At 48.5% G+C, this 25,234-nt stretch overlaps 10 protein-coding genes across 10 annotated transcripts; 4 read left to right on the top strand and 6 right to left on the bottom strand.

Moving 5' to 3' along the window:
- Positions 1 to 925: 925 nt before the first annotated feature.
- On the bottom strand, positions 926 to 2,969 carry I303_107964 (uncharacterized protein; the record flags this gene model as incomplete). The annotated part of the gene is made up of 3 exons (XM_018411217.1): positions 926 to 937; positions 1,037 to 1,922; positions 2,032 to 2,969. 3 exons carry the CDS (start codon positions 2,967 to 2,969, stop codon positions 926 to 928), a joined length of 1,836 nt encoding a protein of 611 aa, XP_018259885.1.
- A 1,053-nt stretch (positions 2,970 to 4,022) lies between these two features.
- Positions 4,023 to 6,350, bottom strand: I303_107963 (uncharacterized protein; the record flags this gene model as incomplete). Its single annotated transcript, XM_065969719.1, has 4 exons — positions 4,023 to 4,294; positions 4,402 to 4,585; positions 4,656 to 6,043; positions 6,122 to 6,350. 4 exons carry the CDS (start codon positions 6,348 to 6,350, stop codon positions 4,023 to 4,025), a joined length of 2,073 nt encoding a protein of 690 aa, XP_065825791.1.
- Positions 6,351 to 7,109: 759 nt separating this feature from the next.
- On the top strand, positions 7,110 to 7,746 carry I303_107962 (uncharacterized protein; the record flags this gene model as incomplete). Its single annotated transcript, XM_018411215.1, has 5 exons — positions 7,110 to 7,174; positions 7,256 to 7,307; positions 7,384 to 7,479; positions 7,544 to 7,597; positions 7,726 to 7,746. The coding sequence occupies 5 exons, from the start codon at positions 7,110 to 7,112 to the stop codon at positions 7,744 to 7,746; spliced, it is 288 nt and encodes a 95-aa protein (XP_018259883.1).
- A 679-nt stretch (positions 7,747 to 8,425) lies between these two features.
- On the top strand, positions 8,426 to 9,154 carry I303_107961 (uncharacterized protein; the record flags this gene model as incomplete). The annotated part of the gene is made up of 1 exon (XM_018411214.1): positions 8,426 to 9,154. The coding sequence occupies one exon, from the start codon at positions 8,426 to 8,428 to the stop codon at positions 9,152 to 9,154; it is 729 nt and encodes a 242-aa protein (XP_018259882.1).
- A 390-nt stretch (positions 9,155 to 9,544) lies between these two features.
- Positions 9,545 to 13,336, bottom strand: I303_107960 (uncharacterized protein; the record flags this gene model as incomplete). Its single annotated transcript, XM_018411213.1, has 13 exons — positions 9,545 to 9,991; positions 10,184 to 10,522; positions 10,588 to 10,953; positions 11,517 to 11,673; positions 11,733 to 11,884; positions 11,938 to 12,005; positions 12,059 to 12,223; positions 12,287 to 12,404; positions 12,453 to 12,681; positions 12,760 to 12,840; positions 12,903 to 12,978; positions 13,033 to 13,120; positions 13,181 to 13,336. The coding sequence occupies 13 exons, from the start codon at positions 13,334 to 13,336 to the stop codon at positions 9,545 to 9,547; spliced, it is 2,442 nt and encodes an 813-aa protein (XP_018259881.1).
- A 301-nt stretch (positions 13,337 to 13,637) lies between these two features.
- I303_107959 (uncharacterized protein) lies at positions 13,638 to 15,874 on the top strand (the record flags this gene model as incomplete). Its single annotated transcript, XM_065969718.1, has 9 exons — positions 13,638 to 13,700; positions 13,819 to 13,960; positions 14,039 to 14,213; positions 14,297 to 14,417; positions 14,496 to 14,584; positions 14,641 to 14,835; positions 14,893 to 15,070; positions 15,125 to 15,220; positions 15,281 to 15,874. 9 exons carry the CDS (start codon positions 13,638 to 13,640, stop codon positions 15,872 to 15,874), a joined length of 1,653 nt encoding a protein of 550 aa, XP_065825790.1.
- A 973-nt stretch (positions 15,875 to 16,847) lies between these two features.
- On the top strand, positions 16,848 to 17,469 carry I303_107958 (uncharacterized protein; the record flags this gene model as incomplete). Its single annotated transcript, XM_018411211.1, has 3 exons — positions 16,848 to 17,066; positions 17,122 to 17,276; positions 17,358 to 17,469. 3 exons carry the CDS (start codon positions 16,848 to 16,850, stop codon positions 17,467 to 17,469), a joined length of 486 nt encoding a protein of 161 aa, XP_018259879.1.
- Positions 17,470 to 17,883: 414 nt separating this feature from the next.
- On the bottom strand, positions 17,884 to 18,903 carry I303_107957 (uncharacterized protein; the record flags this gene model as incomplete). The annotated part of the gene is made up of 1 exon (XM_018411210.1): positions 17,884 to 18,903. The coding sequence occupies one exon, from the start codon at positions 18,901 to 18,903 to the stop codon at positions 17,884 to 17,886; it is 1,020 nt and encodes a 339-aa protein (XP_018259878.1).
- Positions 18,904 to 19,546: 643 nt separating this feature from the next.
- On the bottom strand, positions 19,547 to 20,481 carry I303_107956 (uncharacterized protein; the record flags this gene model as incomplete). Its single annotated transcript, XM_018411209.1, has 2 exons — positions 19,547 to 20,322; positions 20,433 to 20,481. 2 exons carry the CDS (start codon positions 20,479 to 20,481, stop codon positions 19,547 to 19,549), a joined length of 825 nt encoding a protein of 274 aa, XP_018259877.1.
- A 1,273-nt stretch (positions 20,482 to 21,754) lies between these two features.
- Positions 21,755 to 24,332, bottom strand: I303_107955 (uncharacterized protein; the record flags this gene model as incomplete). Its single annotated transcript, XM_018411208.1, has 7 exons — positions 21,755 to 22,186; positions 22,306 to 22,665; positions 22,747 to 22,924; positions 22,999 to 23,456; positions 23,593 to 23,767; positions 23,877 to 24,034; positions 24,117 to 24,332. 7 exons carry the CDS (start codon positions 24,330 to 24,332, stop codon positions 21,755 to 21,757), a joined length of 1,977 nt encoding a protein of 658 aa, XP_018259876.1.
- Positions 24,333 to 25,234: the final 902 nt, after the last annotated feature.

Raw genomic sequence — 25,234 nt, 5'->3', positions numbered from 1 at the left:
GAGCATTCTGGAGGCTGTCCATCTGCAATCCCGAGGCCGGGACCGAGATCGAAACCAGGGAGATCACTCTGGATCGTATGGGTGCTATCAGACTGGGAGTTAATCGTATGTGCCTGTGAATGAGACTGTATTTGTGTTTGAGAGGGATCCCGGAATACGAGTCGCTCATCCCAATCTTGCCCTATATCGGGGTATTGAGTGACATAATATCGAAACCCCAGATCCGTAGTAGACTCCAAAGTATCGTGATCGTGATGATGGCCGCAGTCCCAGTCCGGGTCGATACATGTACTTTGGTCCTGGGGAGGCTCAGGATTCTCGTTGGGGCGAGGTAAGTAATTTTCAAGCCAATCAGGTTGCTCCATTTCCCACTATGCGGTTGAATTAAGGTGGAAGCGAATGAAGGAGGAAGTGAATGAAGAATGAAGAATGAAGATCAGTGCAGTAAAGTGGCCAGATCTCAATAGTTTGACGAGGACTTAAAATTGACCTTGACCTTGGGTCTCACTTGTGCTTGGTGCTTGGTGCTTGAAAGATATCAAATGCACGATACTGCGGTGTCCGCTTCCCGATGAGTCATAGGTCAAGCTACGGCGTCATCCTTTGTTATCCTTCGGAGAAAGGTATTTTATTGGTTCACTCTCCAACGATTACGATGAGCACATCGAAAGTCCTTGGACCAGGCAACGTCCATGCTTTTAATATAGCTTGCATCCCAAGATCGATCATGATCATCATCGCGAAGATGACCAAGACAAGTGCGTGACGCAGTGTAGTTTCACCTCACACCTGACATCTATTTTGTGATTGTATGTAGGTATATATGGTATATGTCGTATTGTTTGTCCAGTATGTTCAACATGTCCAAGATGTTCGGTCATCTGAGAAACCAAGAATTCTATCTACACTTCTCCTTTCGTTCGTCCTATATTCCAACCTGAAAAGCAAAAGAAGAAAAAAAAAATGTTAGCTCTGTGAATCCACACAGCAGTAAATATTCCAGAGCTGGAATAAGAACGGTGACCAATGAACTCACCTCATTCTGCAACAAAAACCCTACTCGTCTCTGGGACTTCGGCGCCGTCCTACCTCCCGTCGTCCTCATCTCTTGACAGACAAACGAATCCGGCGGCCCCGCCCAATCTTCCAATACGTAATTACCCGCATTATGCGCCGGGTCTTCCCCGTGCGGTCCTCCGAACAAATCAAGGGCCAATTGGGTATGACTGACCCCGCCGTACGTCGTGAGGCATCGGGGGTTGACCAGTATTCGCGCGGGCGTGAAAGCAGAATTCGGAATCAAGAATGCCGATGCCGGTAATTCTTGGGGCTTGAGTGGTTCAGGTGCAGGATTGGAAGCGTCTTCAGCCATTGCATCCAAGTCTGTTCCTGAATCTTCATCTGATTCAGCTCGTTCTTGTACGTGTCGTTGTCCTTCTCCTTGAACAGGCGAATCTCCTTCTGGAGACCTCTTTTGCAGGTTGGATCCCGAATGGACACTCGATTCAGGTTGAAGATCTTCCAAAGAGGTGTATTCGGACAAGTCTCGTTTATGAGATCCACTCAATTTCTGATGTCCCTTTTTACCGCCCTTCAGTCCGCCTCTCGCGGCGTCCGTCCACAGATCTCGACAGAACCACATCTGAGTGGAATCCATACAGGGCATCTCGGGATCCCAATTGGGCTGTTCTTGCGTGGTAGACAAGTTGTGCGATAAGGGCGAAGCTCGGTAAGAGATATCTCGGTAGTACGATTGCTCAGGATCGACAATGTGGGTTCCCGATTCGCAGCAGAATGTTTGGAATGGCAAGTGATGTGTGAATCGCTCGGTACCTGTTTTATCTCGTGGTGGGCCGGCTTCGGGTTTGGAGTTGGATTTGGCTTGTCGGAATAGGTTACCCTCGATATCTCTGGTTCTCCATCTGCGGATCAAGGACGATTAGCATGAGCTGAATCGCGCATGTCTCTATGGCAAAAGAAACGGAAAGGAGGTATTGACGATTTTGGTGAAAAATGGTTCGCCCCACTCACCGATCGGAGAAGATGAAGAATCCATTATGTTCCGCCCAATCCATTCCACAGACCATAGCAGCATTGTTCGCCTCACTGACTCTCAGACTCTCCAATACATCGTTCGGGCATGAGAAACCTTTGAGCCAGACGACTTTGTGGAACTTGATCGATCGCCTATGCCATAACTCATGTAATGGTTCCAGCGCCAGATTCCTCGCTTCAGCTTCTTCAAGCGGGTAATACGTCGCAGCTGGGTCAACCGTCATCGGGGGTACCCTCCTTATCCTGAATGCAATTCCCAAAATCGTCATCACCGCCTCGCACAAATCCGCTAATGTCGGAGTCGAGTCAGTCGAAGCTTGATCCAACATCGACACGAAGATATTCCTCGTTCCCAGCCTTCTAGCCAGTTGGACGATGATAGCCAATTGATCCACCAGGAAATGGTCTGCCGAATGGACGACAATCGCAATATAATATAGATGGTTATTCGTAGCGAGATCTTCGTAATGATCATCCCTGTTATTCTGTCCGAACGGTCGGACCAACGTCGGACAAGCAGAAGCGACCCATCCGTTGAATTGCAGGAGATCATCGACGACAGTCCGCATCACCTGCGTATCTAAATGGGCGGTATCTTTCCCCGTGATAAAAGGCTTTTGGAACCGAGTCCAGAAATCTAAGAGACCCTCCGAGACCTCGGTATCGAACATGTCTGGTCGATCATCTCGCCCTTGACGCGATTGGAGGAAAGGGTATTTCGATACGTCCAAGTACTTGTCGTTCCCGATCACCCGTTCTAAGACACCGTGCGATTGGATCTCCTCGGCTGGCGGAGAAGAGGAGAAGAAGAGAGCGCGGAGAAGGAGGAAGCCAAAGAATGCTAGAGCGCCCCGGATGGCTAGTCGTTGGGTGTGTGGTGTGAAGGAAAGGGAGGGAGAGGAGGAAGGGTTCATCCTGGATGAAGGGGTTGTAGGGGATAAAGGCCGACGTCGACGGGATTCACCAATCCCCAAATTGGGGAAGATGGGGGAGGAGGCTATGGTCGCACAGCAGTATATCAATTAGTGAACGGTCGTGTACGAATGAAAGGTAGACGCTGGTGATGTAGAAGATGTGATGAGAAGCGGGTTGATAACAGCAGTCTAGCAGCGATGAGTGAGAGTGGACTGAAAGTGATGTGATAGAAAAGAATGAGAAGAATGCCACGTACATGATATTTTGTCAGGCGATCACGAGCTACGGAGGGTAGCTCGATCAATACAGCGTACCTATGCTATCCTTCTCGTGCGTATAGAGTATGCTTTTGATTCCAGGGTGCACCTTGAAGTGAGACACAGAGGGCGCAGATCAATGTGTGTCTTGGTTATCGATGCCCAATTGATACAAGTGTCGAATACTCGCTTCTGCCCGTCAAAACAAGGACTGGCGCGTCGCAGATGCCTTTTTGAATCGTCTGCTTTAATGCAATTCAAGTCGATCCCTCCAAGATACACGTATGATTGCACTGCGAATAATGGTATGATCGATATGAGCATAGGAAATGCTGAACTGATAACATGGATATCCGCGTGAGTGATCATGGATTATGGTGACACGAGGGCAATCTAAGGCGCGTCCTTCTATCTTCTCATTCGTGCTAAAATCAGTATATCTCCGAACGTGGCGTGGTGATTTGATAAGACAGTTAATTATTAGGCGAACGAGTAGATGATGACACGTTTGATGGCATACAACGACATATCCATATGGTATATGCGATACAACTGTAATTATGTTATTTCAAGATACTGCCTGATCTCAAGAATCAAGATAACCATGAATGCGATACTCACTTGCTAATGACGCGCCTCTTCGCTGAAGACAAACAACCAAGGATCAAGGATCAAGGATCTAAACCACCAAAACACACTACACTCTTTATCTCTAGGGAAACCCTAATACCACACTGACACCGTCTACTGACCCCTACATCGATCAACCTAACTATTGATCTATCGAACAACAGGTCAATCTTCCATCATCAACCATTCCATCGTCTTCTTCGCATCCCTCGCTGCCTTCTTGGTTCCATCGTCATCATCACTACCTTGTCCTTGCTCTTCTTCATCTTCTTCATCCGAATCAATTTTCTTCTTCTCCGATTTTTTGGGTGCAGGAGGCAAAGCTTTTACTGGCGGTCCAATTTTCTGATGTAGTGGAATTATCTTGACTTTCTTGGTCAATCCTGATCTCTTTGATCCGCCGAATTTCGCTAAGACGGATGTCAAGTCGTTTCGCGCTACAACACACATCACATCAGCTCTTATTGCAATTTCTCCAAATGTAAAACGCAATTTCTGCTCATGGAGAAGCAGTGGGTAAGCGAATATGAAGATGGACACTCACGCGCTTTCCACTTTATACCTCCCGGAGCGGATGGTGTACCTCCCATAGCGAAAGGTCCAGGGGACGGACGATGGCTGAACGAAGTGACTGAGGGGGTGGAGGTGTTACTTGAAGTAGGTCGTAATGGCGGCCGAACGGGTGAAACGGATTTAGCAGGCGGGGGAGGGGTAGGTGATCTAGCGGGCTACGAATCACAGCATTTAGCCAGAGAGTCAAGCCACTGACACAATATGCGACTGAAGTCTGTAGCTTACCTTCTGTATGACCTCCTCCTCGACATTTTCATGTTCATGCACAGGCTCTTTTACCACCTCCTCCTCTGCCACCTCTGATTCTGCAGCTTCTTCAACCCCTATGCTGGGTGGTGGATCCCGTAGAACCTCAGGCTCCGGTAATGGCGGGTCCGCAGCCTTCTTAGCATCCTTGCCTTTCTTACTAGCTGGCTGTTTCTCCTTCTTGCTCTTCTTCCCCTTGCCTTTTGTAGATTTAGGCTCAAAATCATCATCTGCCTCCTGCTCCTCGTCCAGCAACGCTATATCGGGTTTCCGCTTCTTTCCTTTCGATGCAGGCGTCGGATCCGCCGCGACAGGTACGGGTATGAGAGACTCTTCAATCTCGATTGGCTGTTCCATCGAGCCTTTCTCCTTAATCGGGGCTTTCGCTTTTACCGGTGATCTAGCTTTGACCGGTGATCTCGATCTAGTCGGTTCTGCTACCTTATCTTTAGTCTCTCCTTGCGACTTTTGTCTTTCTTTCTCCTCCCTTCTCTTGCGCCGTCGTTCCTCCTTCTCCGCAGCCGCTTTAGCCTTATTATCAGCTACTCTACTGGAAAGCCGTCTCGAACTTCCCGTTTCCGCTGTCGATTTCGGCATGGTGGATGCCGATGAAGAGGGTTGTGTCGGTTTGGCTTTAGCAGGCGTATTACCACTCCCTTCCAAGCTATCTAGCGGATCCGGAGAATGGCGTCTACCTCGTTTCTCATGTCCGTCTTCTGAACGATTCTTACTACTTGAAGAGGGCTTTGATCTGGGTAAGACGATCTCTACCCTCGATTTAGGTGTTACGGAGTTCATCGCTGCTGCTGGTGTGGTCGTAGTAGTGTTGCGAATCTCAACCGGTTCTTGCTCTTCCTCCTCATCCTCGTCCGAAAGGACGATATTGCGTCTCTGCTTGACAGGCGATCTACTTCGGGGCCGAACAGGCGAATGAGGTGGTTCGGAGGGCGGCGAAGACGACAAGACGATTGGTTCAGGGCGTTTCTCAGGCGAGGGTGTTCTATTCGCCTTCCCATATGTCCGGACGGTCGGAGGTCGTATCTGAGCATCAGGGGTGAAGGGGACTGGAGGAATACCGGACCCCTGAGTAGAGGAGAATAATGGTCGATTGGAGGACAGTTCGGTACTACTGACGTGAGAAGGGAGGTGGGGCGGGATAGGAGAAGACCAAGCGGGACTGGGAATAGTATTTGACGAAGCAGGTTGCTTTAGATGCGGAAACGAAGTAGGTATGGGAGGATTAGAGCTGTTGCCTGAAGAAGAGGAGGGTAGATGTTGAGCTTGAACTGGACTACCGTTCTTTGGGGCTTTTCGTGGGTCATTGACGGATGGTGAGGGGAATGATTGGATAGAAGGGTTATACATGGCTGTGCGATTCAAGTCGAATCAGCTTGAGCTCGGTCCTTAAGCATTGAGCAATAGTAAGCGGGAGTGGTGGAGCTTACAAGAAGGATTTCTATTACTGGGACCACTGGAACTACCGTGAACGCTCTCCGTTCTCCTACTACTCCCACTGTGGTTATCGCTTGTAGCAGCGACTGTAGGGGCTTTCATAATATCCTCAGGTCGGACTGTACCCAAACTAGGCGGTACACCGTATCCATGCGCGATAGCTCGGCCAGTGTGTACATCGTTAAGAGACCCATCGGGCGGCAGGTACGGTCTCAGTTCCATATCTTTCGAGTCCTGCGTTGTATCGGCTGAGCTGGTATCGAGTCGATAGGGCGTCGGGACTGAGTCGGACGGTCGGCCTGCCTCTTGCGTAGAGAGGGAGAGAGCGAATGCTAGTTCGGCTGCTTCTCTTCGTCTGAATAATCAAATCCGGTAACATCAGTCGCAGATCAATCATATATTACCTAGCTGATATTATCGAAGACCACTTGCCTGGACATGAATTTATCGAATCGAATCGAATCTTTTTGATGGTGATTCTGATGATGATTGAGCTCGGGGAATTTAGAGGTATTCACAGGTAGGCTAAAATGGGCAAGGGGTCAAAGCGTCTGACCGAATAGTGATCCCTTTTGCAGGAGGTCTTCTAGATTGAACTACGAGTCAATATGGACAAATTGAATACGAGCAGAATCAAGAGAGATGTACCAACAACACAGGTCAATCTGTTATTGCTGTTATTGCTTTTGCCGCCGATCCAATAAATGAGCCCAAGATGATGTGTACAAACCCTCAAGACGCGTCCGACGTATGCAGTAAAATCAAAAGGTCCGGACCTGTTCCCGGACACGTGCGAAATTCACATGTATTACGTAACTCATCGGTTCATGAATGTTAGGTTTGTTTCGAAGTCAAGTTACTTGCTACGCTGCCTTGCTTCCTCAAATGACTGACTTGCTGATGACAATCCTTCGGACTTCCATATCCTTGCATACAACACCAAACAAAATTCTCTGATCGGACAACGAACCTCTCGCAAACATGGACGACGCTGCCAATTCAGGTATCTCAGAACCCTTGGACTTGGTCAAGTTGTCTTTGGGAGAGTGAGTCTTCCTTCCTCGTCCATTTGATCGGCTTCCTTCCGAAAGTCAGTATAAATGCTGATATACTGCAATGCGTTTTAGACGAGTTTTCATAAAACTTCGAGGAGATAGGACGGTGACCGGTGTATTGCACGTCAGTCTCACCTTCTCAAATCCTGACCGATCATGCTGATCACGAAGACTGATATGATGTTTTCTGGGCGGTTTAGGCATACGACGCACATATGAACGTAGTTTTATCACAAGTCGAGGAGACGATACATCTGGTGGATGTCACAGAGGATGGGAACCCCTTACCGCCGAGAGTGAGTCCTTTAAAACAACAGCTGAGCGAAAAGGGTTGGCGTCTCAGCTGAGTGATTGGATCAGGTGGAAAGACGTAATGTGGAGATGTTGTTCGTTAGAGGAGACGGTGTGATTCTGGTGAGTGTCCACTTCCTTCAACTCCTATCTGGCTCTAATAATTCAGAATGATATGTGGACTAGCATCAGAATATCTGCTTGCTTTGCTAGTATCGGGGATTTTCACTGACATTTCAACGTGACTTCAGATATCACCAACACAACAATAATCTCTCTCCTTACTTCCGATTGACTCACGACATACCCTCCCACAGCATAGCCCGATTAGATTGTACGATCAACATGCAGAACATATACCACACCATGACTTTCTTGCTACTGTCCTCCTCCCCATATCAATGAGCGACACTATCAATCTTAAGCACAAGCACAAGCACAATGAGTATCATTGTGTGTCGCTCTGCATGACGCCGGGTCACACTGGTATTAGCTTTACTCCACATACAACAAATGAGAAAGAAACGAACTCACAACATGCCTAGCCAATCAAATTTCCAAACTTCGACCTCCTTTCTTGACGAACAAAGGTCGCCACACAGCGAATTAGCGAAGCTCGATGCTGACGCTTTTCAGTCGGAATGAACTGTAGCTGACACGTCTTTAACCTCCAGCATGAAAGGATCAAGTCGTTCCCGACGATCGCGGCCGCAAGAATTCTAGCTATCATTGCTAATACTACCTCCAGCTCGAGTAGTACAGTGTCACAACGCGGGCTCTCCACACTTTCCACTCTTCTAGCTAGTACCGTTGATGGTCCTCGTCAAACTCTGAAACGGGCACAACGCTTTAAATCGCCCTTCTGACGACCTCATTCTCAACTGATTTGAACCACACTTCTCCTCAACGACGGCAATAAGATTTTCAGGATTCTGGGATTTGCAGTATAGTATGTCGGAACTCGTATTTGCTAACGATCCATTCACATCCGCATTAACAGACCGTAAATCTCACTCAGAATCGCGTTTCATCTACGATACCCGTACCGAACGATTCTACCAGCCTACCGAATGGGGTCCTAATATATCTATTCCACGCCTACAGGTTGAACGAGCGATATTGCTACACAATCGCAATTGCGACCGCACTCATGCTGCTACCGTCTCCGCCGCGGTCTCCGCGAACAGCTCAGTCAGGGATATACTAGACGAGGACGAGGACGACGATGAGAATAGCAGCACTGTATCAGTATTCGTCTCGGAGTTACGAACCGCCCTGATCTCTAGTGGCGGTGATTGGGAAGCTTTCCTCGCCGATATTATCGATACCTCCTCTCACCATGACATAGGCAATCGTCAGTCTATCAATTCCAGAAAGAGGAACAATGACTCGATTGAGGAAGATGTCTCGTCAAATTCAAAATCAGATCCAGATTCGGAGAATCGAGAGGTTGAAGCAGACTCCCTTGGTGTTGGTATTCCAACCAGCGTCAAGGAGCATCACAAGGGGAAAACCACAACAAAGGGGAAGATCATAAGAGGAGACTCGACGAGAACGAGTACGGGTACCAGTAGTACTTGGAAACCAATTGGTAGAGCTGAATTTGAGCAGATACAGAAGACCACTACGTCGTTTTTAGATCCGTACGATAGGTATGGCAGCGTTTATGATGGCGACTAGACTATAGCACGATATGGTTACTTCCACCAATATACCCGAACCGCGTGTTCTTCTTTGAGAATTGGGTAGTTTAGGTCAATGTCAATGTCACTGTCAGCGTCAACTGCAAATTCAGATACCCCTTTGCAGGTACATCCCCATCACCATGATCTTGCTTTGCTCGTGGTTCATGTTCATGTTGATATTCGTCTTCAAGTTTTGTCTGCCAAGACAAGAAATTATAACCGTACTTATGCTACATATAACACTGATCCCCAGATGACCAGACGACCCATATCAACTTCAAACGGTATATCAACTTCCGATCATTACACAAACAAACAGAAATAGATATCAGATAAACCAAGACCGAAACCCTCACAAGACCAACAAAAACGAGCTGAGCATTCCTTATCGATATATATCATTCTCACTCTCCGCACTTTCCCTTCCGCCCTTCATCATCGACTCATCCCCTGCCCCTGAAACTACGCCTACGCCTGGAGGGTATGACGGATGATGTATCCTTCCTTCCCATATACCCAACTCCATCCCAACTTGCCAACCCACTTCTTCCTCTTCCTCTGCCCATTCAGATTTCGCCTTTGACGCATGCGCATGCGCAGGGGCATCCGGTGGTATAGGCATCTGGATGATCATGCCCATACGTATCGGCTCCCCCGGATCTATCGGTCTGTCCACTTCTTTCGGTTGAGGCGGGATTGGATTAGGATTATTGCCAGACGCAGAGGGTCGTTGACGGAATCCGAATAGTGGTCTAGGTGAGGACATCTCAGGTTGTTGTGTGGGAATTGAGGTTGACGTTGGGGGAGGTAAGAGGGATTGGATTGATATTGGCTATGGAACCAAATTGACTTGTTCAGCTTTGCGACTCGGATGCAAGTGAATGGTTGGATGATGTAGATGAGATCGTCTGGGCGATAGCCAGCATCCGATATCCGAAACCCGATGTACGATATATGACAACATGGATAACTGCGCTGACTCCTGTACGCAATAAGACAGGCCAAAAGGGAAGCTGAGACTCACATCAACTAGATCCATAATCTCCCCTTTGCCCCTGTCCCCCTCATCCCTATGTACCACCTGATCCCAGATCTTGGGTTTTGACTTCAACTTCTCTCTATCCCTTTCTCTTTGTCTCCGACTATTCAGCTCTCCCTCCATGTTACCCAGACGATCGAAACCTTCTGACGTCCACCCTGCTAATCCTCCTAAGCCCCAGTAATTCTCCCCGTTGTTCATCGGTAATGGATCACCCCTTGCCAGGGCTATCTGAGTCGCTGTCCGATATCGACGGCGCATTCGGACGGCTCGAAGGGCTAGACATCCAGCGAGGATCAAAAGGACGAGGAGGATGCCTAGGAACTATGTGGGAGTGAGACGCGGTCAGTCAACCAGTCATGACCACGGCGGATAGCCATAACACTCACCACTAGGTAATATACATTCGGACTCCCACTCCGCTCATCATTCCTCGAACTACTCTGAGTAGGAAACAGATCTCGGGTACTACTGCCTAACACCCCTGATCCTGATGCGGAGGTCGGTGTTCCGCCAAAAAGAGGCTGGTCCGATGTAGTCGTACTCATCGCATCGGGATTATAGCCTAGATTTCTAGCTCGCAGTACTGCTGGCTCTCGGCCTGATGCTGGTGCTGGTACAGCTTCCCGGACTTTATCTAGGGGCAACGATTGTGCTATTTGTACTGCTCCTGCTATTGATATTGGTATTGGTGTCGAGGGGCCGATGATTGACAATGTCGATGTCAATGTCAGTGTCGACGGCCCCGATAGCGGCTGAGGGAGAGGTGACAGCGTATCCGCAAGTCTCAAGGTCAAGGTGTGTGAAGTTGAACGACTTGAGGAAGAGCAGAGAAGAGCAGCGAATATGAGGATAGTTTGGACCGCGCAAATCTATGCTTGGGCAATACCGCTGTTGTGATTCTTGTGATGTTGTCCCGATTTTTCAGTTGTTGTTGATTTGTTGATCGATCGAGTTTCTCTATACCAAGTGCAGTGTGCTTCAGGGGAATTGAAGTGAGGAGCAGAGCGTTCGACTTGTATTTGATATGATATGGTTCACAATAGGGTTGGAGAGTAAGAGTATGAGAAGCCAAATCTCAAAAGTTGAAAGGAGACGGATGCGAAGGGAATGCTAGTGCAGTCGACTGGACGGACCATCGTCATAACGTAAAAACAGGTGGCAAACAAATCACATTTCCGCAGCCATCTATTTTCTGCAGATAAATAACTTTTCATGCATATATGTACAACTTCGGCTCACAACAACATGTATCTGTCTATACACCATCTTCTCGATCTGATCATCATACGTACTTGATGGAGATGTTGACGCTCACTGGCAAAGCTGGATCTGTGACTACGATTCCTTCATCCTCACCCAACATATCGACAAGCAACTTCTCGAGGTTTGGCTTCGTCGCTGCGTATACATCTGGCGGGGAAGGCCAAAAGAGTGCCCCGCGCGAATGCGAAAGTGATGGTTTCGATATTTGTCTACATGTAGCAATATATCAGTAAGCTGAGCTCTGAACGTGCCTCAAAAGTCAACTTACAGGTCTTGTCGATTCGTCAGACTTTCTATAAACTTCTCCAAGGTCCAGTCTCGACCGGCTTCTGCGACTAGACTTTCTCCACCGCACACGGGACATTCGGGTCGTTTCTCGTGCTCAAATGTATAGGTATAAACCGATTCGTTGCCGACATACTGCATCAAACGTCCATGAGCTCAGCTGTACCAGCAGGATTTGAGAAGCCCACCATCATGTAGTTATTCAGATACGGCGCAGCAGCTGTAGCTATCTTCAACGCTTCGTTGCAACACGAAGCTACAGACAATGCTCAGCACAATTCCGGAAGTTCAGCTGACACAACCGCTTACCAGCGATAATAGCATTGGTGCTCGCTATAGCTGGTATGATATTCTTGACCACACCTTGCGTCAATGCCCAAGTGACACCTTCAATTTTGAATTGAGCTGCTCTGGCTGATGCTTGTTGGTACAGCCATTCTATATGGTCCGGATCATCCGTATCGAGCTTTTTCTCTGCTCGTCTTTATCAGCTGGCTCGGGTATACCATCGAGTGTCAGCTGACGTGGATAACTTACCTTTATGAATTTTGGGCCATTCGAGCACGCTTGCCCACTCGATACAATGTTCAGGTAATCGAGGGGTATTCGCTATCGTACATATGGGGAAAGCCGTCGGAGGAGTCAACATATCAATCTGTACACTCATCAGCTTGCCGAACATTCGTCCACTAATCTGACATACCGAACATTCATAACAAGATGTGACAGTCGGTAAGATCACTCTAGCTTGACCCTTGAAACCCTCAGTACCACCATCGATGAGAGGCTTGAGCTGTTCTTCATCTTCCTCGGCCATCTGGACAAGCGTAGCGTTAATCCATCGTCGAGCTGATATACTATCTAGTCCAGCTACGACGATGTTGAACTGCTGGTAGAACGTAGTTGGATGATCTTGTATTTTACCGTGATACCTAAACACATAACGTCAGCTTGCACGCTTATGTTTCCTTTCTTTCTCTGTTGATGCGCGTCTAGCTGGCAGTACGTACGGAGTAACCTTGACCCCGGGTACTCGATTCATGATGAATTCAGCAGCGACGATGGCCTTTGATTTGCCAACGTCCGATTCCCTGCAGAATGCTTGCCGTCAGCTCGCTTGACGAAGAAAACGTCTTCGGGTAGCTTAGCTGACCTGAACAAGAATTGTCGGTTCAAATTGGAGATATCGATAGTATCCATATCGATCACATGTATATCATTGAATCCAGCTATACTCGGGGGTTCAGCTCAGCGGGAAACGGATTCCTTGACAGCTGACTCACTCAAAGCTAGATTCTGCAATATCTCACAGCCCAGTCCTCCCGCTCCGATGACTAAGATCTTGCTATGTTTACGCAAAAAGTCTTTCGTCTGTATGTCTTCCATCAGCTATCGATCACGGACAGCTCGATCTCAAACAGCTGGACTGACCCCTGCACCACCGACGAATTCGTCCACTGTCCATGCCCCCCTTCGATCCAAGATCTTATCGATACTTGCGAACCTGCTCTCATCAGCCAAGTAAGAGGCGATCTTCGAGCTTGAGGCTATACCGTTCGGCAAGCCATGGTAAACTGCAGCTGCCATATTGAGAATCTGGCTGTGTAGAGCGATATTTGGTGTGATGTAAGGGAGAAGAGACGATACAGAAAGAAGCAGGAGATAGATGATGCATCAATCGAGAAGCACGGAATGAGGCGCCCCAAGCTCGCCGGAGTTGAGTGCTGATGTCCGCCAAAATGTCACGTGGTTCGCGATTATTTCTTGTTTTCGATGACCGCTTGGGTGCGTTCGGATGATAATTTGAGAAGAATTACTGCAAGTTGGCACAAGTCCACCTGTTAATGCTCACTGATACGACGCTTAAACACGACAGGGAGCACTCAGGATGAAGTTAGATGCTACTGATCTGCGATATGTCTCGGCGGACGAGTTCAGAGTACTTTCAGCTGTAAGTGGCCGGGCATTTCCTCCCTGTCATCCTTCTGGAAGGGCAGCTCCTGGACCAAATCCTCTTCAAGATTCGCATATCTCCGTCAGTCTAAAAGCTGATATACTGGATAACATAGGTTGAAATAGGCTCGAAGAATCATGAGGTCGTGCCTACATCGTTGATAGCGGAATTGTCAGGTATAAGAGGTGGAAATGTGAATAAAGCATTAGGAGAACTGGCAAAGAGGAATTTGGTGGGCAGAGTGCAGAATATCAAGTGTGAGTGGTCAGAACTTCACCAAACACCCCATCCGATTCTACTGCTTCAAGCTTGCAGCTGAAAATCAGAAAACACAGACGATGGATACCGTCTGACTTATGGAGGACTCGATTATCTGGCACTGCGCACCTTTTCTCGAAGGAAATTACCCAGTATACACTCCGTCGGTACTCGTGTAGGCGTCGGAAAGGAGAGCGATATCATGATTGTAGCGGATGAGAGCGGTGAAAAGCGTATATTAAAGATGCACAGGTAAGTCTGTCCAATAGCTTTTATCATCTCAACATAAATGCAGAAGAAGAAAACAAGCTGATATGATATGCCTGACATCGCAGATTGGGTCGTATCTCTTTCCGAGCTATCAAGTCTAAACGAGATTACTTGGGTAAAAGACGGAGTGCCTCTTGGATGTATATGAGTCGATTATCCGCTCAGAAGGAATTCGCATTCATGAAGGTGTGTCTGCACGTCTGCCTCAGCTTCGTTGCAAGCGATCTTGATACGTGAAGCTGAAGCGGAGTGACTTACCTGTAGGCTCTGTATGAACATGATTTTCCGGTTCCTGTACCGATAGACCAAGCGAGGCATTGTGTAGTCATGTCGCTCATCGATGGGTACCCATTGTAAGTCCATAATCTATAGAGGGTTATGAGAATTACGAGCTGATGAGCGTGCGCAGACGAGCGATCGAACAATGCGAGGATCCCGCAGACCTATATTCCAAATTAATGGAACTCATCGTCCGCCTTGCGCACGCAGGACTAATCCACGGTGATTTCAACGAGTTTAATATCATGATCACCCGCAAGACTGGTGAACCTATAGTTATCGATTTCCCACAGATGGTCAGTACGAGGCACGAGAATGCTGAATAGTGAGTCCTCTCAAACACCCAAACTCGCAGCCACTCTTTCGCTAATCTCTGGAATAGCTTCTTCAACCGAGATGTCAACTGTATCAGACGATTTTTCCGTCGCAGATTCAGGTATGAGTCTCTAGCATGGCCAACATGGAAAGATGTTCTAGAGGGGGAAGAAGGCGAGGACTTGCCCACAGTCAACGAAGACGCCGAGGGAGAAGATCCTGATCAAGAGGAAGAGGAGAGCTCGGTATCTGTCCAAGCGAACCACAAGGAAGTCAGCGAAAAGTCGGATGCGAACCAGGCCGAAAGTTCCACCACCGCACAAAAGAGGCTGAGAATCGATCTTGAGGTCGAGGCAAGTGGTTTTGGAAGGGCATTGCAACGTGAACTGGAAGATGTAAGTTTTTTTGTACTTCGGATATGCGATCTTTGCTTAACGACTGCTTTTCTTCCATAGTACATGCTAGAAGTGCAGGATTTGCCGCCTAGCGATGATGAGGACGAAGAGACTGAAGAGGATGATGAGGATGATGACGAAGATCAGGAAGCAGAGGAAGGTGTACATGACGATCCAGCAGAGGCACCGAAAGACGAGCCATTCGACGAAACAGCTTTTCAAGAACAGATGGCCGCTCGACTAGAAGCTGTCCGGATACACAAAGCTCTAGGTAACGATGTCGACTCGGACGGTGAACCAGTAGATCCTGCAACAGAAGACCTATTGAGCAGCTCAGAAGAGGAAGAGGAAGAAGACTCTGATGCGGACTCTAACGATTCCGTTGGACCGGCTCAAAGTGATTATACCTCTTACATGCCCTCGCAGAGGAATACTCCGCGACACCACGATAGGATATCGGTCAACAAGATCAAAGATAAGAAGACTGGTCAAAATTTGCTCAAAGAGACAGTGGCTCGGCAGGTATCGAAGCAGAGGGAAATGACGGAGCGCAAGCATCATTCGAAGAGCGGGATCTCGAGTGCAGGTAAGAGGAAGGGAAGTAAGTGGAAGAACTCGGATAAGTACGCCACGGGCAAAGATAGTGGGTGGTGAGACACCTGGAGGACTACCAGGCGGCATTGCTGTTTCTGCATATAGCATATCTGAGAGCTCTACACTAGATGCATACTGTCATCTTCGTGCTGCACAAGAGTTTGTTGTGCTGCTGCGCCGAGGGCTCACAAAGCGTATTTCATCGCCTTGTACCCTACCCCATCGCGCATGTAAGGAAGGCATCGTACCAAAGCAGCGGGTTCTATCGCGTACGTTTGGCTTACTACCGAGGTACTGCGGCTGGGAAGACTCATTTCTTAGCCTATTTCAGGGATCGCTGCCTTGCGATCTAAACTACGACCGAGAGACGACGAGGTTTGAATTTGCATCGCTGAACTTGGCCGCACTGCCAAGTTGCTTTACACAGGACTCGCCATCCCGTCATCCTTTCCTGATCTCGGATTTCGCGGTCGTAGCTAATGATCCTCCATACTGCACACCCTAAGATTGTTTGTCCTTGTGCATCAGGCCTAATGCTCATTCGAAGCTTAGACCCACGTCTTCTTTTCCCCTTATGGGTCACATCACGAGGACGAAGGATCTCATACCACTGAGGGAACCCGCTGCAAGGCTCTCGCACGGGCTCTGCCGGGCGAGCCGGTCTGAGGAAACACACATACACGGACACTTACACACAGACTATCCGTTAGCCCATGTACGGTCCTGAAAGGAAGTAAACCGAAGGAAGGGGCAGGCCAGAACAAGCCACATGAGTCTTGGTGAACCGACTTGATGCGCACAGCCCAAAAGGTAGATATTAAGAGCTTTGGTCACCTGCTGATGTGAGCCGAGGTGATCAAGGCGCAAGATCAGATCTCACTCACCATCACACCGTGCGACCGGCTTCCTCTCTTGAGTCCTGCTTCTATGTGTGTATATAAACAACTTGACCTGGTATGGGAGACAGATTGATCGACACCTATATATCTTGCCACTCCTTCTTGTCGTTCTGAAGTACACCTTACATGACACTATGAAAGCCCTGATATTCGCTTTACATCTCACGTTTTTCACAACTTTCGTTGTCGCCCTTCGAGGCCCTCATGAACTAGCGGTGGATGCTGCTCAGTGGGTCTTCGATGAGTTCTCGCACGAACGCAATATGGCTAGGACCTTCCTCGGTGGCGATACTAGCTACGCACCTCGGCTCAGTGTCTGTCCAGAAGACCAGGAATGGCTGTATACAGCTAACGTGAGTGAGCCAAGAAAGTATATGAGGTCTACGCACTCACCTCTTAAATGGACAGAGACTGGACAAGCAAGAAGAAGCGTTCTTGCAAAAGCGGGAGAAGGTAGTCAAGCAGGCCGTGGAGAAGATGATGAACCAGCATAGGCTTCCGGTACCCCCTAGAACGCCTGTGATAGGATACGCCATCTCGGGCGGGGGATACAGGTCCATGATGTGAGCAAATGGAGAGTTCGAAAGCCAGCAATGCTTCGACAAGTTCTGCTGGAATGGACTAAACGACGACTCCAAGCCTAGGGGGTACAGTCCTGTCCTGGGTGTACCAGATTGGCTTGAGAAGATGGGTCTGGTCAAGCCGGGCTTCGAAGATGGAGTAGAGGGAACGAACGATTGGCGAATAGTAAGTTAGCGGGATTGAGTAAAGGGGGATGGAAAGATTGGACAAGCAGTGTCATCAAAGCAGTAGGAAAGAAGATGGGTGTGATCTAAACTTCAATTAAGGTTGAGATGTTTTGTGCGATTTTCAAATGCTATCAAGGATGTCAGTCGTCTATATCTCACATTTGACGTTGTTATGCAGGCAGATGCGTAGAAGCCTTTTGAGGGGCGTAACAGCGACCTGAGATCCTTAAACACAGTACTGTATGACATCGAGTGCCCTGGTCTTGTGTCACATTATTCATCTACACCGACGGTTCTGTGGATCGTCCCACAGAGCTTGGGCCCGTACTAAATGGGATAGTGCTAGATGCACGGATAAATGCATACCCATCATCTGCTGCATGTGTTAGACAGCGCAGTACAATTCTGTATTGATACAATATTAAGATCCTCCCTTTGCAAGTCTTCTTGCCCTCATCGCTTTAACGCTCGTCTGTCTGCCTACCGTCCAAAAGCTCACTTCGCCTCTCAGCTTAATGCCTTCCAGCTCATACATTATCCTAGACTCATCGTGACTATCCACATAAATCAACTTATGATTACAATCCTCCTCTGGGGAGGTTTCGAATTGAAATTGGTAATAATCAAACAGCGCCTTTTCCATCTCATGCCACATTTCATCTTTCTTCACGCCTGAATCCGGTTTGGACCCCTCTCCCGCCGAATCCCGGTTAGTATGCTGCGTATATTCTTCTTGCCATCGCCATTGAGCGAAGAACTCGGCTCGAGGGGGATGATGCAACACATGATAATCCACCTCCTCACTAAACCCTTCGACGAGCGGTATCCCCTCTTGGACTTTCTCTCGCCACCCGTGTGTCCGACACAAGTCCTCGACGAGCCCCAAGACCCCTCGGGGATGATCGATCTGGAGTTTCGCATTACATTCCGTAAACGCAATATCTCCATGTTCATGTGTAAGTTGTACACATGTACGTCCTTGACAATGGCCTTGCGATGCTCCGAAACATGATTTACATACTCGTACTGGATCCGAGGGTAAGATCACATCCAAAAACGATTTGATCTGTCCCGGTCGCACGCAGCCATCGGGGTTGTAAGCGTGCCACCATATATACCTCACTTTGTTCCCCTTGAGTAAGGGAGGGAGGTTGATCAAGGGCGAAGTATATGTATCTGTGTGGTTTGGCTGTCGCTCAGCTTCGAGTGACGATGGAGACGCTGATGTAGCTGGAGACGTAGCTGGTCGTGGGTGTGAATAGGGATCGCCGATGATTGACATTCGACCACATTGTTCGTCAGGAAGACAAGATAGAAGGTCGGCCCATTTTTCAGGCTGAGGATGAGGCTGAGGACGAAGTGAGGTTCTCTCATCGTACTCGTTCGTAGCACGTCCTCTATTATCGTCTTCACGGTTGGTGTTGGATTCCTTGTCAGACATATTGATATTGAAGTTGAAATTTGATGCTGTGCTTTGTGGATGTCAAGTTATTTTCAAACTGAATGAGTCCTCGACATGTGGAATATGAGTGCAGAATAGGAAGACCGTCATCCTATACATCTTCAAAGATTTCTTTACTATTGAGATTCGACTCGATCAGATCCTTTGTGCAATCCAGCTCTTTAAAGGAGCCTCTTTCTCCCCGAAGCAAACTCACGAGAAAGGAGAGGGCTATGCTTTGTCCGCTCCACGGGTCGGTACCCTCGCTCATCATTGGGACAATTAGCTGACTATGACGACTGTGAACTCGACTGTGGCGCGAGTGAGTAGGCTATAAGCAAGTTTATGCATAATGTCCAAATGAATAGGAAAAATATCACAGACTAGCGAGTAAAGGGGTAAGGGGGCAAGGGGGCCGAGGATCTATATATGGGAGGTTTAGAGAGGTAAAGCAGACGGCGAGCTTAAGATTGTCCAATCGGAGGAGATCTACAAGGGAGTTATACGGTACTGGTTCGGGGGCTTGGGTAGACTTGAGCCTAGCGTACATAGGTAGAGAGGGAAAAATAGAATATAGAGGTAATTCACTGATACTTGGCAAGGTAGATGTCAAGTATCTCAGTGGGGAGATCCACTTAATCACTTAGGCGAGAACCTCAGCCTCAACTTCTCTCTTTCCAGGAGGAGTAGATCCTTCGCCCGGAGCACCGCTGCTTCCCCCACCACCTCCTCCTGAGGGAGCACCTTCATCGCAGACCTCACCACCACCTCCTCCTCCTCCGGGAGAAGAACCTCCGGGTGAAGAACCACCTCCACCGCCGCCGCCGACAGGGGACGAGCCTTTTCCACCACCTCCTCCGATCGGGTTTCCGAATTCGTCACAATCAGCTCCGAATCCACCACCACCTCCGCCATGTCCACCGGGAGAAGAGCCTCCGCCGCCTCCGATGGGGGAAGCGCCTTTACCCCCGCCGCCAATGAGATTGCCGAATGCGTCGCATGGTCCTTCGGGAGTAGAGGGGGCAGGCGATTCACAGCCTTCGCCTGTACATCCTGAAGAGGGGGTTTCAGGAGCCGGAGCTGGAGCCGGAGCCGGAGCAGCTGGTGCAGGAGCTTCAGGAGCAGGTGCAGGTGCAGGAGCTGGAGCCGGGGCTGGGGCGGGAGCAGGAGCTTCGGGAGCTGGAGCAGGTGTTCCTCCCATATCGCCTGAGTCACCTGAGTCACCGCCGGAAGAAGGGGGCGACTCGGGAGCGGTGGTAGGTACAGCGGCGGCTTCGGTAGTTCCGGGAGACTCGCAGTTTTCAGAGCATTCCTCCGGGGCAGGAGCAGGAGCCGGAGCAGGAGCAGGGGCTGGGACGGCAGCTGCTTCGGTGGTAGCTGGGGGAGCCTCTGTGTTGGGGATAGGAGCGGCAAGTACGGCTAGAAGGTCAACATGAAGGAGTCAGTCATAAGATCGTGAATATTGCATGCACAGTACATTCGTGGCCGGTGATGTGATTGATGAATTGGGCAGTGACGAGAATGCTCACAGGTAGAAGCCAGAAGGGTGATGATGCTGAAAGCGAGTGTGAATCTCATTCTGGCGAAATCTAAGTGATCAACTCAAGGCAAAGTAAAGTGAGGTAAAACAAGTGACAGCGAATCAAGTGTGATTGGATTTAGTCTTTGATACTGGGCTGGTTGAAGGAATGGAATGGATGGAATGGGTTGACAAGTCGCACATTGTCTGGAGAGAAGAGAAAGAAGATAATCCAGAGCAGACTGGCGAGAGGTTTATATATATTCAGTCTGGTCTTTGATCAATACAAGTTTTCTCCACGAGCTGAAGCTTACGAACAAAGCAAGAATGTGAGAGTTCGGTGTGTGAAAATGGGCTGACCCCCTTCCAGTGAGATTGGGATTACCAGGCTAGTGAGATTGAGCATGAGATTGAGATTGAGATTGAGATGATCTGACTTTCTAACGGTCTCCCCTCTTTACTCATTACGATGGTCGGTCAATCCATAATAACATAGTCTACTGTAATCTAGCCTGATCTAATCCGTACCAAATCATGCCTTTCCCTCCTTTCAAGTCGACTATCTAATCCGCTCAAGGACTCAAAGGGGTCTGTGCTTTCTATTTCCATTTTGCTATGATTCCCGGCGGATCGCTTCTATCTACTGTATGTGTATGTAGCAATCGCAATCAGTCCACAATGTCTGGATCTACCTTTATGGTCATCGCAAGCCCTTCCCATTGTCTTTCAATACAAATAACGCACAAAGGAAGGAATTCTCGTGTGAAGTTGATTCGAACCTGGAAAAGACCATTATACTGTACTGTGCTAAATTATCTTTTTGTTCGATTATATGAGAATTTGTCGGTCCTTCCAGCGAACGTTTGGAAGGTGTCTCAGGTGTTCTGTCAGAAAGTTGAGGCTAAATGGGATCGAGGTGCGGACCAAAGGGGTTGATCATCGATAATGTGAAACTTACATACGAGTGCAATCAAAAATCACATTTGACACTAGCATTGCCTCGAAAGGATCCCTTTGTAGAAGTGAGGTGAAGATCGGGTTAGAAAGGTGTTTGTGGCTCGTCCGAGCATCCTTCGACCGTCCGTGTCATTGTCATCACTCACGTCAATTTCAACGTAAAGTCTTCGAGGAAATAATCATTGCATGACATTTTTCGCAATCTAGTGGGTTAATGCATTGACAGATACGTATGCTACAGTAAAGCTGAGTGCGAGCGATGCTATGTATCCAAGAAACGTAGAGCGTGCGACTTGAGAAACGAGTCCGGGAGATCGTCAATCGTCAATCATCATTATTCTTCACCCCAACTAAATTGATGTTTCACTTCCCACATCATACCAAGGATCCAAGTAACAATCCTCCCATCATCCCGCTCAACAAGCCCATTCCCATCTTTCCAACTCTCACCGTCCCCGAGCTAGTGTTCGTATTCTGAGTAGCCGTATTATTCACACCCTTCGCATCCGTCGGACCACTACTACCATTACTAGTCAAGCCCTTCGAGACCAGCCATGGTGGGACACTCCCAATTACCGGATCATAAGTATTCGGAGTCGTGGTATTATCGTCTCCTGCCCAACACCACGTATCCAGACAACTCTGACATTCCGCCGTCCTGTTTTCCCTCGTATATCCGAACGAACGATCCGTCAAGGCGCAAGCGAAACATGTGGGCCAGGTTTCGATTGATCCGTTCAATGTCAGGGATCGCATGCCGTTGTACAGGACTGTTTGAGCTTCGGCGTCGGTGTAGCTTAGTTGATACTGTTGTCAATGCAAATGCCACATCGCTTGATCAGCTCTGCTACCATACACAGTATGATACCTCCCTTTCTTACGATGGCGTCGTGGAAGAAGAGTCGTGGAGCAGAGAGCAGACTCACAGTTGAAGTATTGGCCGCTCCACTCCATGGGTAATTAGGTACGTAAACAATCAACGGCGTGGTAGTATCGTTACAGCCGAAAAAGGTTGGTCGGGTGTTATATCCACCATTGATGAACCCGTTTTCGGAAGGTACTTCGGGCATCCTGATTTCGGTTCCGGTATTTTCAGCTAAGATCTTGGCTCGTTCAAAGGTCGTCCGAAGGGCAGTACCGTTGGGCCAAGTATAAGTGGAGTCAAAGGATGAATCAAAGGCGATGATGGCGTCGACCTCCCTGAATGGGATCAGGAGAGGTTCGATAGGGATGTTCTGGTTGGTTTCTCCTGCATCTACGAGGGTGATGTATTCCAAGTCGGCAATCTGTGTCGTTCCATATCAGCATTTTGCCATAGTTCATGGATCGAACCAGGGACATGTATTTCATATTTATGACAAACTCACTGGGTTCTCGCCTGAATTGTAATTAGCGAATGAATTGGGTACTCTCGAGATATCCAATTGATCTTCTCCTAAGTCCTGTAAGAAACCCTCAATTAGGCCAGTGACTAGACCGGTATCTGTGCCGTTGATTTGCAGCAATGCACTGTTGAACAGAGTAGCCGAAGTTCCCATGACATAGCTACAGTAATCGGTCTAAGTCAGCTTTCAATCCAGTGCGTCTAACCATTTAGGCAAGCTAGATGCCGGACCCACGATAATTGGTCGAAACCCTTGTAACAACTCCCATTCGGACTCCCATTATTCAGCTCGCTTCCGAGATATTCCATATTCGTGAAAGCTCCTATTGATTTGACGACCGATCCGAAAGCCCACGAACCGAATTCGTACGGCGTGAACTCCCAGACAGTAGCGTTCTCAGCTACGACCAGTTCCCCCGCTTCTCTTTCGGCAGCAATGATGATTGGCATAGGCAGATCGGCGTCACCTAGCTGTTGGACGACACTGGGTAATTGAGAGAAAGTGAGATTTGGGGTATTGGATAATTGGTATTGCGTTGGCAAGACGTGCGAGGCGATGGCTAGACCCCATAGATCGGTGATCTGCGTGGGGAATCCTGCGTCTGATTTGGCGTTGACTTCGGTGGCGAGGGATGTGTAGAATGATAGTTTGCCGTCTTCCGGAAAGATCAGATTGGAGTCTAGGTTCCATAGCTATTCCAGTTAGGTCAGATTAGCATTAAGTCGTGCTTTCAAACTACATATTTTTTTGAGGTGAATGATGTGAAGACATATCGAAGACGTGACGTCTCTACGATACATGATTGGACGGACAATCGAAAGTACTCACGTTCGCCAGCAAATCAGAAGGTAGCGTTCCACCGTTAGCCATGAAACTTCCGGTTGCCCAACTACCACCGCTCAACCCGGCCCAGTAAGTGACACCGTCCAGCCAGCCGCCGATACCACTAGCGGACCCCTCGGACGATTGGTTCATCATGCCCATGATACCTCCGAGGCCGGTCCTACAGGATACAAGGTTGTTGGTCAGCATTAATCGTATCTGCGTGAACTCGACGATCGTATAAGGCCATCTGTATGTGGGAATGGGCGAAAGCGAGGGGCAACACTTACAACATCGCTCTATATCCTCCTCCAGCTAAGGCCACTCCGATCGTCGGTGTTCTAGGAGGATTAGGTATACCGTGAGAAGAAGCCATAGTGTTTACGGCTGGACTAGTTTTGCTTTGTCTTTTCGTCAAGAAATCTTTCTCCCCTTGAGCTAGACCCTCCTGCAAATATTTGCAATATCAATGACCGGTACTGAGGGGAGATCGTTATGAATGATGGGGAGTGATGAGACTCGATACATACAGTTGCGTTTCGGATCCATGTCCATCCCGAAGGACAGTCCACCTTATATGGTGCATAAGACTTATCACCCAATGATCGAATCGCTGCTTCTTGATATTCCCTACGTGTGAGGCCTTGAGCTAGTTCTGCATTCCTGATTGATATCTCTTGCGAAAGCGGTGGGGCGGCGAGAGCATTTGGGATTGCTAGCAAAGCCAGTATCGTTGACGTGTGCATCGTCTATGGGGATCGACCGTATGTGTTAGACAGGCTGACGGATGATGATGCCGAGATTGACTGGAAAGGCAGGATCTGCTGAAGTTGAAAGTGGAGATAGGTGTATGGTATGCGGTCAAGCAGTCCGACTATATATATGATGTATATGATGATTGTCGCACAGCAACGCAGAAGAATCGCCTTGCCAAGCGAATTGATTTGATTTGGATTTGATTCAAGAAGCGATACTACTGACAAAGGATGCCCGGAAATTAGAATTGTGATGACGGGGGGACGTTCACTTTATGCACGGATTTTCCGATGTGATGTTGCGCACTTTTTCTCTTGTGCATCATCCGTTGGGACGGCGGCCGACTAGGTGTCTCATAGTAATTTTATCTTGACTGGAGTATACGTCGACTTTGATGATGTCTTGCACTGACGTTGATCGACCCAACTCGCTGCAAACTTTCGGGATTACGCTAAGGCATTCGTAGGCACTGGATTACCTTACCCCTTACCGATGCATAACGGGAAAAAGTCCTCGTCTTGACGCTCTGCTGTTCAAAGAAGTCCCTTCGTACCGCCTTTAAGCTTAATGGTGGCGCAGCATCCAGCGCAAAAGCAAAGGAAATCCACGTAAGCAAGTAGAAAGGCACGCGGCAAAAGGTAGTCACGCGGGCACGTGATCCTCTGATTGGAATCACGGCATTTGGATGGAGGTTGTTTACTTGTGGTGGGTGGAGGTAGTCCACTCTTGTCACAGTGTTTTGAGAAGGGAGAGATTGGAATGCTGTGCGTACATACATACTACAAACTACATACTACCAGTACATCTGGAGAAACTGGTCGACTCGTTCTGTTGATCTTCTTCTTTCTCTTCTTTACCATCTCCATTCAACAGCACTTCCTCTCACTCTCGT

This window comes from Kwoniella dejecticola, chromosome 10, assembly GCF_000512565.2.
Source record: "Kwoniella dejecticola CBS 10117 chromosome 10, complete sequence".
NCBI classification, from domain to species: Eukaryota; Fungi; Basidiomycota; class Tremellomycetes; order Tremellales; family Cryptococcaceae; genus Kwoniella; species Kwoniella dejecticola.
This window is presented reverse-complemented; position numbering and strand designations above follow the sequence as displayed.